The 13,955-nt window shown below is 41.6% G+C and overlaps 1 protein-coding gene across 10 annotated transcripts in view; it reads right to left on the reverse strand.

Moving 5' to 3' along the window:
• Positions 1–336: 336 nt before the first annotated feature.
• Positions 337–13,955, reverse strand: part of CNOT1 (CCR4-NOT transcription complex subunit 1) — a 91,593-nt gene continuing 77,974 nt past the window's right edge. For all 10 annotated transcript variants that reach the window (XM_066242386.1, XM_066242382.1, XM_066242387.1 and 7 more), the window contains 10 exons: positions 11,960–12,208; positions 9,970–10,133; positions 9,655–9,772; positions 7,894–7,995; positions 6,176–6,349; positions 5,610–5,759; positions 4,475–4,655; positions 3,000–3,132; positions 1,249–1,383; positions 337–1,070 (listed from right to left, as the gene is read on the reverse strand). In XM_066242386.1, coding sequence (XP_066098483.1) covers positions 992–1,070; positions 1,249–1,383; positions 3,000–3,132; positions 4,475–4,655; positions 5,610–5,759; positions 6,176–6,349; positions 7,894–7,995; positions 9,655–9,772; positions 9,970–10,133; positions 11,960–12,208 — 1,485 coding nt within the window. In that variant the 3' untranslated portion in view covers positions 337–991. The remainder of the gene's footprint in view (positions 1,071–1,248; positions 1,384–2,999; positions 3,133–4,474; positions 4,656–5,609; positions 5,760–6,175; positions 6,350–7,893; positions 7,996–9,654; positions 9,773–9,969; positions 10,134–11,959; positions 12,209–13,955) is intronic.

The following is a 13,955-nucleotide window of genomic DNA, read 5'->3' on the forward strand; positions in this document are numbered from 1 at the left end:
TTTGCCTGTTTGAACATGTCAGACATGTCCAGAAGTGGGAGAACTACCATTCAGCAAGAAGCTGGTGGTTCCCAAAGGCCCCGGGAGGCTCTGCAGGGCTGGGCTGTCCACTTTGCTCCTCACCACCAGCACTGGCTGCTGCTACCAAGGAAAGGCACAGGGGACTCACGTGAGTGTCATGACTTTAATGTTTGCACTGACAGTATGCATACACATACAAGGAGTAGTGGAGCTAAAGCCCAGGAACTAGGATACAGCACTGGACTAATAAGACGTTTACAAAACATTCAAAATCCTTACAAAAGGGGCTGTATTGGTCCTTTTTATTTGTTGTAATGTAGCTTAGCCTGGGACAAAGGGGTGGGCAATTCATACTATCTGGTTCCCTGTCCTCAGTGAGGCCTGGCCTGGTTTCCCTCTGCAGAACGGGCCCATTCTGTTCTGCACACAGCTTGAGGTCTGGGGGATTGCCACTGAGCTGTTCCCGGCTGTCCGGGCGCACTAAAAACAACTTTGTGATTTTCAAGGTCCCCTGGTCCCCTGTCCACATAAAAAAAATAAATTACATAATATTTAAACTGGTTTTGCTACTTCTTTGGGACACTAGAAATGTCAGAAGACGTGGAGTTCTGTCCCCAGACAATGCATGGCAGCAGCAGCCTCTTCAAGCTGGGCAGGTACCAGTTTATGTACCAGACACATTTTGCACAAAACCAAGAACTTTCAGACAAAAGTTTTCTCTGTCATATATTTACATAAATTCAAAATGATATTCACAGCATTTTCTAAATTTTGGCCAAGAGTCAAAAAAATGCATTTAAACTTTGGAACGTGCCCACATAGACAGGAAGCTGACCCAAACAGTAACTGGGGCAGACACCCGAGAACCAAAGGGCTGGGAAAGTCAGGAAGAGCTGGAGGGTTCCTCGCCAGCTTATGGACTGGGCGCTGTGGGGCATCCAGGCTGACACGTGTATGACCGAGCTGCAGTCTAACTGGCACCTGTCCCTTCCATTACTTGCTGAGCCTGCTTCTGTCCCATGCAGCACTGTGCAACCGACTGGAATAACCTGAGGGAGGGAGGAGAGTTACGAGCTGTGAGAAAAGTTCAGACCTGACAATACTGTGTCCCATTAGCCCTGGCACTCACTGTTGCTTTCTGAGTTCCCCACCCAGGCAGGAGCCATCAAATGATTCTCATTCTCTAATTTCATTCTTAAGACAATTAAAAAATGACTTTTAACTTACTTTTCAATTTCTGGGGCACAGTGTACAAACTCATGGTTCCAGAACTTAAATGCTGGATTTTTAATCAGCTCAATGAAGGTAATAAGAAGACCCCAAGGATGTGGCCTATTTACAATCAACCGTTCCAAGAGAACCCTGGAGAAGGGGAGAATAAGTTAGTTAATGCACAGAGAACATACCAGCTCAGGAGAACTTCTCCATTACTTTTACCCCTAACTCTTCCCCCTACTGATTGTACTACATGCAAAGGTTGTTAGCTTTACTAAAAACAGGTGGATTCAGGAGTTAAGAAATGTGGGTTTGAATCCTACCTTTTGCCATTACTAAGCCTAGAAGACTTGAGGTCATGTAAGAACAATATTAGATTAAATGGTGCAAAAAAGTAATCAAAGAATGTGCTCAATGAAAGGAAATAAATTCTACTAGTCTAGTACGTGCATAATTTTTCTGAATGGCAATTAATATTGGCTTTAGCTAACCAACTTAATTCTAAATTTACTGGGAAAATAATAAAGGGCAAGAACAAAAATTTAAGTACAAAGAAGTTTACTACAGCTTCATAATCACAAGATAGGACATTATCACTAGATAAAAAGTATGGCCCAGTTTTTAAAATGTGTATATGCTTCTCAGTAGAATCTATCTGGTACCCAACCTCCAAAGCTGTGAACAGCCCAATCAATCTTCAAGAGCAGGGGTCCCCACGTGACCAAGTGGTGGCACAGTGGATAGAGCGTTGGACTGGGATGTGGAGGACCCAGGTTCGAGACCCCGAGGTCGCCAACTTGAGCACGGGTTCATCTGGTTTGAGCAAAGCTCACCAGCTTGGACCCAAGGTCGCTGGCTCAAGCAAGGGGTTACTTGGTCTGCTGAAGGCCCGCAGTCAAGGCACATATGAGAAAGCTATCAATGAACAACTAAAGTGCCACAACGAAAAACCGATGATTGATCGGTTCTCATCTCTCTCCGTTCCTGTCTGTCCCTATCTATCCTTCTCTCTGACTCTCTCTCTCTGTCCCTTAAAAAAAAATAATTTAAAAAAAGAGCAGGGGTCCCCAAACTTTTTACACAGAGGGCCAGTTCACTGTCCCTCAGACTGTTGGAGGGCCTGAACAACAACAAAAAACTATGAACAAATCCCTATGCACACTGCACATATCTTATTTTAAAGTAAAAAAACAAAACGGGAACAAATACAATATTTAAAATAAAGAACAAGTAAATTTAAATCAACAAACTGACCAGTATTTCAATGGGAACTATGCTCCTCTCACTGACCACCAATGAGAGCTGCCCCTTCCGGAAGTGCAGCAGGGGCCACATGCGGCCCACGGGCTGTAGTTTGGGGGCCCCTGGTCAAGAGTTTCCTATCGTACTGTCAGGAGAACACAAGTATGATTCTATTATTTCTGCTGCTTAAATAACCTTTTAACCTGGAGGTAATAAAGAGGTCTGTGGGCTTTAATAGGCCTGTGTAGTTCAGGACTTGAGTTAAAAATTGTGCTGCCACCACCAATGACCTTCAGTCAAAATGCTGGTGTCATCTTATTTAGGCAATGACCATAACCTATAATTGTCTGTGATTCAGATTAATTTATTAGGAGGGCAGGAACCATGTCCAGTTTGTTCACAACTATGCTCCACTTTTAACACATGTAAAGGATGTTCAATGCACAGAAAAAGTACTCAGAAAATCCTCAATAAAGAGGACACAGCAAGACTTAAAAGCATCTGGAAAAAAGTTCTCTTACCTTGTGATCTGTTCTTGGATAGCTTCAGTGTTGGCCTCTGCAAAAAGGTACAGCATGGTGCAGCTGAAGTAGTGAGTGTGGCTATTTGGGTACCGCAGCTGATTTGCAATTGCATTTAAGAAGAGATATCGGCCTAGAAATCAAGACAACAGCTTAGGGAGGATGACTGTAAGGCCAGTGTAAGAAAAGTCATTCTGACTGGCTAGGATTTGGATTTCTGCTATATGCTTTCAAACAATCCTGCAGTTCTTAGCCCCCCCCCACCCCCAAGAGTTTTTCATTTTCATTTTTGAGGGTTTTATTTCAGAATTTCTACATTAAAAAGTTTTAAAGTATTTTCGCCAAAAAACTTAGTGAAGTGTGCCACTGTTTTACATTTTGCCAGTCTGCTCAATGTCACTTAATAGAAGACAGCTGGACTCTCGTTTCTGCCTGTGTGCAATCTGTCCTAGTGCTGCACTGCATGCAGGTTCATTACAAAGTGAGTGTGTAAGAAGCCATGATAGTATCAGTCTCCCTTCTTTTTTTGCTGGGCTCTGGACACAATGATATTCAATTTTGTTAAATCTTAATTTTTAAGCTGACTCAAACTTCTTCAAGAAATAGGCCAGCAGTTGGCCCTGGCCGGTTGGCTCAGCGGTAGAGCGTCGGCCTGGCGTGCAGGGGACCCAGGTTCGATTCCAGCCAGGGCACACAGGACAAGCGCCCATCTGCTTCTCCACCCCTCCCCCCCTCCTTCCTCTCTGTCTCTCTCTTCCTCTCCCGCAGCAGAGGCTCCATTGGAGCAAAGATGGCCCGGGCACTGGGGATGGCTCCTTGGCCTCTGCCCCAGGCGCTAGAGTGGCTCTGGTCGTGGCAGAGCGACCCAGGAGGGGCAGAGCATCGCCCCCTGGTGGGCGTGCCGAGTCTGACTGTCTCTCCCCATTTCCAGCTTCAGAAAAATACAAAAAAAAAAAAAAAAGAAAGAAATAGGCCAGAAGTCTATACTGAAGACGAGCCTTTCAAGATCCAAAGTGAAAAGTAGGCAGACACCCTTCTAAAGTCTGTGCTAAAACGAGCAGGACTGTAGTTAGCACCTACTGGGGTCTCTATTACATAATACAGAACCCCAAGAGATGAAATTCAACCAGGAATTGAACTATGAGCTTTTGCAAAGCAAGCAGGGAAAGTCCCATTCATGAAAGTTTATACACCTAATGTTAACATGCTGCCTGCCAAATAGGCAGGCTAATAAAACGATGTAACAGGCCTATTTTTACTTATTTTTTAGCATTAAAAATATACTACGGTTCATATATACTGAAATATTAACTGATGTGGAAAGGGTTTTGAGTGAGTCCTTTTTATGCTTTTCTGCACTGAGCAAATACTGTCTAATTAAAACTAAAAACCAGGCAGACCCACCGACAGAAAATTCTTTGCTGTGGCCTCAAGTGCAAAGAAGGTGCCTCAGGGAACTGGCTGGCTTCACTCACCCTCAGTGTCCAAGTCCACAGCCAGGTTCTGGAATATGTCCATGTGAGCCGAGTGGGTGATGGTGCTCATTGAAGGTGTGCTGCCCTTGTTGTGGATGTGCGCGATGGCCTGAGTCCCTACGTAGAGCACCAGTGCGTTGATGAGCTGGAGGTTATAGCGATTGCCGGGCTCACTGGATACCTAAAGGAGCAAAACAAAGCTCCAGACTTACTCTCATCGAGGGCCGGCTCAGGCATTAGTATCTCGAAACCCTTTTAAGCTGAACTGCTCTCAACACTATAATTTCACGTTTAGTTATTTAACAAATACACAGCTAGCTGCACATAGGTGATGCTTGTGTCAACTACAAACATCATTACCCACTGGGAAACCAAAGCTTTAACAGGTATCAGGCATAAAAGTAAAGTGAAAATATGTACTATCCCCATTATAAAAAAGATTTGGAGGAAAGCTGTGTTTCTTTGGTATGCGGACACTGGAAAGATAATACAACTTTAAGCCATTTCTCAAACAACAAATTAAAAACCATTTCTTTAGAAAAATCGTGGAGCCACCGAGCGCGCTGGCGTAGGACGCAGAGGACCCAGGTTCAAAGCCCCAAGGTCACTGGCTTGAGCAAGGAGTCACCGTTTGGCTGGAGCCCTCCCACCCATGGTCAAGACACACATGAGAACGCAGTCAACGAACAACTATGGTGCCACAGCAAAGAACTGATGCTTCTCAGCTCTCTACCTTCTTGTCTGTCTGTCCTGCTGTGTCTCTTGCTTAAAAAAAAAAAAAAATCATGGCCAGGAGTGTGGGAATAATTACTAGCAGACTATATTCTTAGAGAAAGTCCATTCCCTGGTTGCCTCTGATAAGATGAATAAAATGTTAAATCTAGTTCTTCTCCCGCAACCATTAGAAATGACTTACGAGTGGTAAACATACAGTACGTGTTATAAAATCGAACACCTGAAACCTACATAATTTTATTAACCAATAAATGCAATAAAGATAATTTAAAAAAGAAGTTACCATATGTATTAAAATATTTCTATCAAGTGGAAAGTACTCCCATACAAGCCACACAAACAGCCTGTGCATAGAAGGTGCTTTTCTATGGAAGACAGCTAAGACTTAAACCAAACCAACCTGTAGGTTGCTGCGCAGATCAGATAAAAAAGTGACTGGTGACCGGGTTTTAAGATAGGAATCCAAATCCTTTTTGAACTGAGGTGGCATCACTCCAGTAAAATTGGTGAGAATCCGGGGTGCAATGTTAATTTCACTCAACATATCCACCTGCCACAGATAAATACAAGAATCACAACCAAAACATTTGTAAGAATTAACAGAAATTGTTTCTATGCCAGAAAGTGGTCGACTTGTTTCTCTAAACACTCTAGTCTTGGGAAAAGACACCTCAGCAGAATAAACATCACACTTACAACTTTAAAAATCATTCATGTAAAAGGTAAAATAAAAAAGTAGAAAACATAGAAATGATAGTACCTGTGGTATAATTTTAAGCAGTCCTTTTTCTAACTTGCTTCAACAATTTAAACATAACACTTGTGAAATGTGGGCATTACAGAAGGATGTCTGCAATTCTGTGTAATCAGGCCACCCAGCAAATCATTAGCCTGACACCTACTTACCAGCCAAAGGACTAAAATATTAAGACAGTTTTCTATTCCTGGAACTGTTTGAAACTTTACCTTTAGGTTAGGAGTGAATGGGTCTGGGAGCCTCATGTTTCTTGGGAAGGCACTCAGGATCAGATTTCTTAGCTGGATACAATTAGGTGGGATCACATCACAGAATCCATAATGATAATCACAGAGGAACTCGGGAAAATCATGCAGAAGAACCAGCAGCACTCTTAAAGTGCCCTATTAAAAAAAACATTTTTGCTGATTCCACACTAGGAAAATGGGAGTAATATTTTTACTACTGTGATTTTTTTTAAAAAAAGGCCAGAAGTATACTTTAATGACAATGTAACAGCTTTTAACTAACAGTAATAACATCACAAATTATTTAAAAATTTATGTCTGAAAATAATGAAAAGCTAACTGTCAGGAGTTTTATAACCTTAAATATGCTAGAAGAGGTTGCATAAAAAAAGAGAAAATGATGTAAACTTCCATCTTGAGAAGTTGGCAAAAGAACAGCTAATTAAAACCAAAGTAAGTAGAGGGAAAAGAGCAGAAAACCATTTTTTAACGAGTACTGAAATGAGTCTGACTAGGTGGTGGCACAGTGGATAGAGCACTGGATTAGGATGCACAGGACCCAGGTTCAAAACCCCAAGGTCAATGGCTTGAGCTCACAGGTTGCTTGCTTGAGCAAGGGATCACTCGCTCGCTGTAGCCCCCCAGTGAAGGCACATATGAGAAAGCAATCAATGAATAACTAAGGACACAAAAGAGCCGCAATGAAGAATTGATACATCTCTCTCTCTCCCTTCCTTTGTCTGTCCCTATCCTCTCTCTGTCACCACAAAAATATAAAAATAAAAAAACAATGAAATACAGAAAGAAAATACAAGCTACAAGAACGTAAAGTGGGGCCCTAACTGGTTGGCTCAGTGGTGGAGCATCGGCCCGGCATGAGGATGCCTTGGGTTCCATTCCCAGTCAGGGCACACAGGAGAAGGGATTAACTGCTTCTCCACCTCTCTCCCTCTCCCCTCTCTCAGACTCTCTCTCTGTTCCTCTCCCAAAGCCATGGCTCGACTGATTTGAGCGCACTGGCCATAGGAGCTGAGGATGGCCTGTAGAGCCTCTGCCTCAGGCACTAAAAATGATTTGGTTGTGAACACGGCCGAAAATGAGCACTGCCAGGTGGACCCCAGTTGGGGCGCATACAGGAGTCTATCTTCCCTCCTCTCACTTGGAAAAGGAGAGAGAGAGCGAGAGCGAGAGAGAGAAAAGAAAAAAAATGAAAGAAAAATGTTTGACATTTATCAACAAAAGGCTTATATCCACAATATAAGAATTCACCCCAGCCTGACCAGGTGGAGGCACAGTGGGTGGAGCGTTGGAATGGGATGCAGAGAACCCAGGTTTGAAACCCCGAGGTCACCAGCTTGAGCACAAGTTCATCTGGTTTGAGCAAAGCTTACCACCTTGAGCCCAAGGTTGCTGGCTTGAGCAAGGGGTTACTTGGTCTGCTGTAGCCCCCCCCCCCCCGCCACACACAAGGCACATATGAGAAAGCAATCAATGAACAACTAAAGTGCCACAACAAAAAACTAATGATTGATGCTTCTCATCTCTCTCCGTTCCTATCTGTCCCTATCTACCCTCTCTCTTTGTTAAAAAAAAAAAAAAAAAAAGTAATAATTCACCCCGTACTGTTAAAAGTTTAGGTTTTTAAATGTTTTAAGCATTACATTTTAATTATTTTCAAACTGTTACTCCAAATTAATTACCTTGTAGAGGATTTGCATAGGTTTGGTGAGTTCCACATTTCTGAGGAAAGGAGCTAAATATTTGAATAAATCAATCAGTAGCTGTGCATACATAGGCCATCCCTGAAAGAAAGAAATGTACGTAAGTCTTAGCTGCTATTCTGCCAGCAAAATATAGTGCTGAATCAGCTACACTGTGACTTCATCATAGTAATTTAACTTGGGAATACTGACATAAGTACCTCTCAAAGACTGGCATTAAAAAGGAATAAGCATAATTATGGAGATAGTGGGAACAAACTGACTCCAGAAATTCCAACACATGTAGGTCCCTGTGCCTGTAGCAAAGTGTAAAGAATGGAGAGGAGCCAATGGAGAAACTGACAGCTGGGTCTGTTTCCTTAATTCCTTCAAGTCCTGGGTCTCAATCCTTTCTTTTCCCATAGCCAGCTGAACTCCTGGCAAAAAAAAAACAACCATCTAATTTATACAAATCCTCTATTTTCAGCCAGACGTGACCTGCTCACTACGCCCCAATTACGTTCATTCCTGGGTAGTTTTATTCAATATATTGTGTTCCTCCTCCTGGAAGGCACTTCTCAAGCACACAAAACTAACTCCATCAAAGGATTATTTCACTCTCTTTTTTGCAGAACATATAAGTAGTCACATTTTCCTCTGATCTAAAAGGCCAATCAAGAATATTTTCTAGCTTGACCAGGCGGTAGCGCAGTAGATAGAGTGTCGGACTGGGATGCGGAGGACACAGGTTCGAGACCCCGAGGTCTTGAGTGTGGGCTCATCTGGTTTGAGCAAGGTTCACCAGCTTGGACCCAAGGTCGCTGGCTCAAGCAAGGGATCACCGGTCTGCTTGACCGTAGCCCCACGGTCAAGGCATATATGAGAAAGCAATCAATGAAAACTAAGATGTCACAACGGAAAACTAATGATTGATGCTTCTCATCCCTCTCCGTTCCTGTCTGTCTGTCCCTATCTATCCCTCTCTCTGACTCTGTAAAAAAAAAAAAAAAAAAAAAAAAAAAAAAAGAGTATTTTCTATAATAGTTATTTTTCATTTACTGTAAGATAGAAGAGAATCTTCTCCTGTTAACTAAATTTATTTAATTACATTAAAACTCCTTTATTAAAACTTGATCCTAATTTTATCAAATATAGTAAGGTTCTCAACCTTGAATGAGAGCCTTTTGCATTTTGACTGTAAACCTGTAAAACTGGAAGTTCCATAGCTCTAATACCTAGGTTTTATATATAGCTGTCTACAGAAGTGGTCCAGACTTTCAACTTTTCTTTAAAAGCCTTTAAAGCCTAACTGGTGGTGGCGCAGTGGATAAAGCATTGACCTGGAACACTAAAATTGCTGGTTCAAAACCCTGGGTTTGCCTGGTCAAGGCACATACAGGAAGCAACTACTATGAGTTGAGGCTTCCACCTTCTCCCCCTACACACACCTCTCTCTCTCCTGTCTAAAAATCAATAAATATAAATCAAGAATTAGGAGGGGGAAAAAAAGGCCCTTAGAAAGTTGACATGGGTAGTTCACAACAGACTTAAGAGCTGCAATACACCATAATCACTGACTTAGGAATGGCTCAGGCAGAGTTTGCCAAGTACTTGCTAAGCCTCTCTCTGACTTGACACCTCATTAAAAAGAATTCCCACTAAGCCCGGAAGAAGTGCAATCACTACTTTAAATGAGCAATAGTGCTGGTAAGCCCCAGGTAGTTACAGTCTTCGTCTGTAGGAGATAAACTGCAGCCACACCTTCTGCTGTGGCGTATGTGCCAGCATTCTTGCAATAAATATCCGATGGGAGATCAATTCGAGCCAGGCATACACAAAGCCAGGAGCTTTGGTAGGCCTCAAGATGTGGAATGTATTGCTGAAAGAAGAAAACACTTGTCAGAGGCAGTCTAACTTAAATATGATGAACACACAAATATAAATGTACAAGCTATGTTTATTATGAATAAACATGCCTAAAAACCCCAAGCAGAACACTTGTTCTACTTCTCAAATTTTACTATTCTAAAACAGCCATCTTTACCAGGAAATCTCTTAAATTGGAACAGGATTTACCAGAAAGCTGTAAGTGTCTGGAAATTAATGGTTTCCAAAACATGCTCAGGTGCATTGAGTTCCAAGAGCAGCATGATAAAAATTCGATGGTAGGGAAGCTGTTGAAATTCACTTTGCCGAACATCATGGTCCTGTAGGAGAACTCCCACTACTATGCCAAGGACCTACAAAGCACACAGATTAGAATTTTAAATCATGAAGATAATTCGCATACCACTCTATCATCATGGTATTTCACCTGGCATTCTTAACCCCCACATTAGAGGAACAGACAGATACCATCTGAATACAGAATGATATGCTGACAGCCAAGGGGGCCATATATTAATTTGGCCTGAAGAGTTTTGTTTCCTTTGAATTTCAATACCCTTCAACCAGACATGTATACTTACTCTCCACAGATGACCGGTAGTTTTTATAAAGCTCTAGAAATTAACATGATACATCAAATTTTATCATATTGCAATCTACCAACCTATTTTTTTCTGGTCTGACATGAAGTTGACAACAGGCAAATGGTTTATAGTTCTCTTGTCAGTGGATTGGGACTAGGGAAGCTCTTAGGCTGCAGATATTTCCTGCATTTCTTTTCCTTTTCTTTCTTTTTTTTTTTTTTTTTTGGTCTGCAGCACCTCAGTTGTTCGATTGCTTTCTCATATGTGCCTTGACTTGTGTGTGTGGGGGGTCCCCAGCCTACCCAACGACCTCGGGCTTCAAACCAGTAACCTTTGGGCTCAAGCCATTGAATTCGAACCTGGATCCTCAGCAATCCAGGCTGATGCTCTATCCACTGCGCCACTGCCTGGTCAGACTTTCATGCATTTCTTATACAAAGAACTGCCCTGCACTCCATTTGACTTTCCCACTTAACAGTGAGGAGTAGGTATTTATAATTACCTAAGACCAAACTCTTTCATTTTTGCACTTTTTTTTTTGCATTTTTCTGAAGCTGGAAACAGGGAGAGACAGTCAGACAGACTCCCGCATGCGCCCAACCGGGATCCACCCGGCACGCCCACCAGGGGGCGACGCTCTGCCCACCCTGGGCGTCGCCATGTTGCGACCCTCCTGGGTGTCGCCATGTTGCGACCAGAGCCACTCTAGCGCCTGGGGCAGAGACCACAGAGCCATCCCCAGCGCCCGGGCCATCTTTGCTCCAATGGAGCCTTGGCTGCGGGAGGGGAAGAGAGAGACAGAGAGGAAGGCGCGGCGAAGGGGTGGAGAAGCAAATGGGCGCTTCTCCTATGTGCCCTGGCCGGGAATCGAACCCGGGTCCTCCACACGCTAGGCCGACGCTCTACCGCTGAGCCAACGGGCCAGGGCTTTTTTTGCACTTTTTTACTATTCAAATTTCTAAGAACTACACTGTATAAATCAAAAGAAAACTATATTGTGTTCCTTTTCAGAAAAATCAAGACAATGATTGCAATGTTATTCATGGTATTTGAGTTGCCATTCTGTTTATCAGTGCACTTATCTAGCCATCCCATTCTCAGTGACTCTGTGTATAAGGGCAAACCTCATACTAACTAAATACCTTTTAGTTAAGCATTACCAAACATTAACATACTAAAACGCACTTTAATTTCTTGAGGGTCTTTCAGTTAAAGCGTCCTACTCCTCTTGTTTTAAAATATGGTTACATGATACCTGACCTGTGGTGGCACAGTGGGTAAAGCTTCGGCCTGGAATGCTGAGGTCGCCAGTTTAAAACACTGGGCTAGCCTGGTCAAAGCACATATGAGAAGAAACAACTATGAATTGATGCTTTCTGTTGCCCCCAACACTGACCCTCCACTTCCCCCACTCCTCTCTTAAAAAAAAAAATCAAATGAAATATGGTTATGTTCACATATCATCTATGAATTGAATCTTCAACACAGAAAAGAGTATGTGAAAAAATGTTTTGGAAAAGAGTTGGGCTCTTAGGTTTTAGAGCTACGGGTGCAGGTTTCAAGTGGACTGAGACAGGCAAGAAAAGAGTTCAGACCTTGTTCAGCAGGTTAATCTTTGTGACAGTGTTGGTGGCCTCCCCTGAGTGCTTCACTAGCAGTGCGATGAGTCGGACAAAGGCGTCCAGGTTGTGATAGCACTTGGCTCGGATCATGGTGGGGTTAGCAGCAGGGTTGTGCTGCTGTTCCGCCTGAGCTCGGTAACTAATTTCAACACACATTTCAGTACACAGACGAAAGAACCTTGTTATGAGGTCATCAGTCTTCAGGATTCCTTGTTGGTGCATCTACCAAGGGAACAAAAATATAGACAGAATTAGATAATACACACAAATAACTATTCATTCATTTATTCCTATTGTCACATTTTTAAGTTTTACTTTGGAAAAAACCTGTCATGACTTGCCCATTAAGGACCCACGACAGAACTGCTCCAGTTAAGTTAAATGGGGAACAAAGAAGATGGAAATTGAGAAGGAGGTAATAACACAACAGTTCTAAATAGCAGTCCATAGCCAAATAATTTGAGAAATTAACTATGCAAATTAAACCAACTTTCACTAACTCACTAAAAGACATATTAAGAAATTATTTTACTTTCTCACAGAATTGAAGATGACTGACTTAACCAAAGCTTTTTGAAATTCCAGGTAGCTTCACCAGGAAAATGATATAATAATTTGTATAAGCCTGGTACCCAATGAAAATACCCACAGAGCATAGTTATTTTCATATAAATTAATACATTTCAATGTAAATTAAGATAAAGTAAAAAAGGCAAATTAAATTTTTTTTAAAAGGATAAAAAACAAATTTGATGACATGATCTAGAAGTGAAGCAGAAGTTATTTGGCTAGTAGGAAAGAAGAAAAGACAGTGTAACAAGCATTAAGGCAGCAGGAGGAGGTCAGTGCTTATAAAACAAACCACGCCGAAAATAAACACTTGACTGTTCTATTAGAAACTGTCTGTTGACAAACAATAAAACAGCTGAACTGACAATGATGTATCCTAGCCAAGACAGAAGACCAGCAAAGGGATTTCTGTACATTGAAATCTGAAAGATTAACAGGAGAGGAAATGAGGACAGACTGCTAATAATCAAGATGAACACAAGGAGGAAAGAATTCTCAAAAGGATGCAAAAGAGAATACAGAAAAGTATAATACATTATCTTTATCAAATGGAGAGAAGAAATGAGAGCTAATAAATAGGCCAGCAGAAAGAGCTGAGACAGATGCCACATCCATACCCATGAAATACCAATGATCACAAAACCCAATTGATTCAAAATTCTTCCAACCAAATCAGAAATCAAACTACAAACACGCAGTAACAGCTTTTCAATAGTTATTTTTTTGTAATTCCCTGAATTCTTTAATGGGAAAAAGTTACTTAGTATGGTTTACTAAGTAACATCTGTCTTGAAAAATCCAATTTCTATCTCCTAAAATTCAAATCCGTTTTTCCACATTCAATTGTCATTTATTTGATAATAGATCTAATCTGTAATCTTTCTCTGATGCACATGTCAGTGTTGGTCTGTTTGACTAAATTTAATAGTAAATCTGCAGAAATAAGCAGACACATCTCCCTGAACAAACATTACAAGAGTTGTATAAGGAATTTACAGCCAGTTCAGGAAAGGTCCCCCTCTTGCCAGGCAAGTAATATCATTCAGACACACTGACTGGTGGGTCTGAATCCCTCCACAGTGGCTGAAAGCAGCCCATGAGGATCAAAAATAGAATGCTGAATGATACTACAGCTCTTGTCCTACACATTCTTTCCTGTTAATCCAGTCCACAAAAATTCCCGCCAAACCCATTTTTAGCTACGGACTTGTTTCCTAACACTTTAACTCAAAATTCAATTTAGAGCAAATTGAATAAAAATACTGGAAACTATTTCCCAAAAAGAACGTGCTCATCAGTTTTAGATAAGCTATTTAATTTAGAAAACAATAAAACTAACATTTAAATATTTAAGTTTTGTGTTTTATTTTATTTTACTATTTAAGCATGGGCTATTCAC

This window comes from Saccopteryx bilineata, chromosome 9, assembly GCF_036850765.1.
Source record: "Saccopteryx bilineata isolate mSacBil1 chromosome 9, mSacBil1_pri_phased_curated, whole genome shotgun sequence".
Lineage (NCBI taxonomy): Eukaryota > Metazoa > Chordata > Mammalia > Chiroptera > Emballonuridae > Saccopteryx > Saccopteryx bilineata.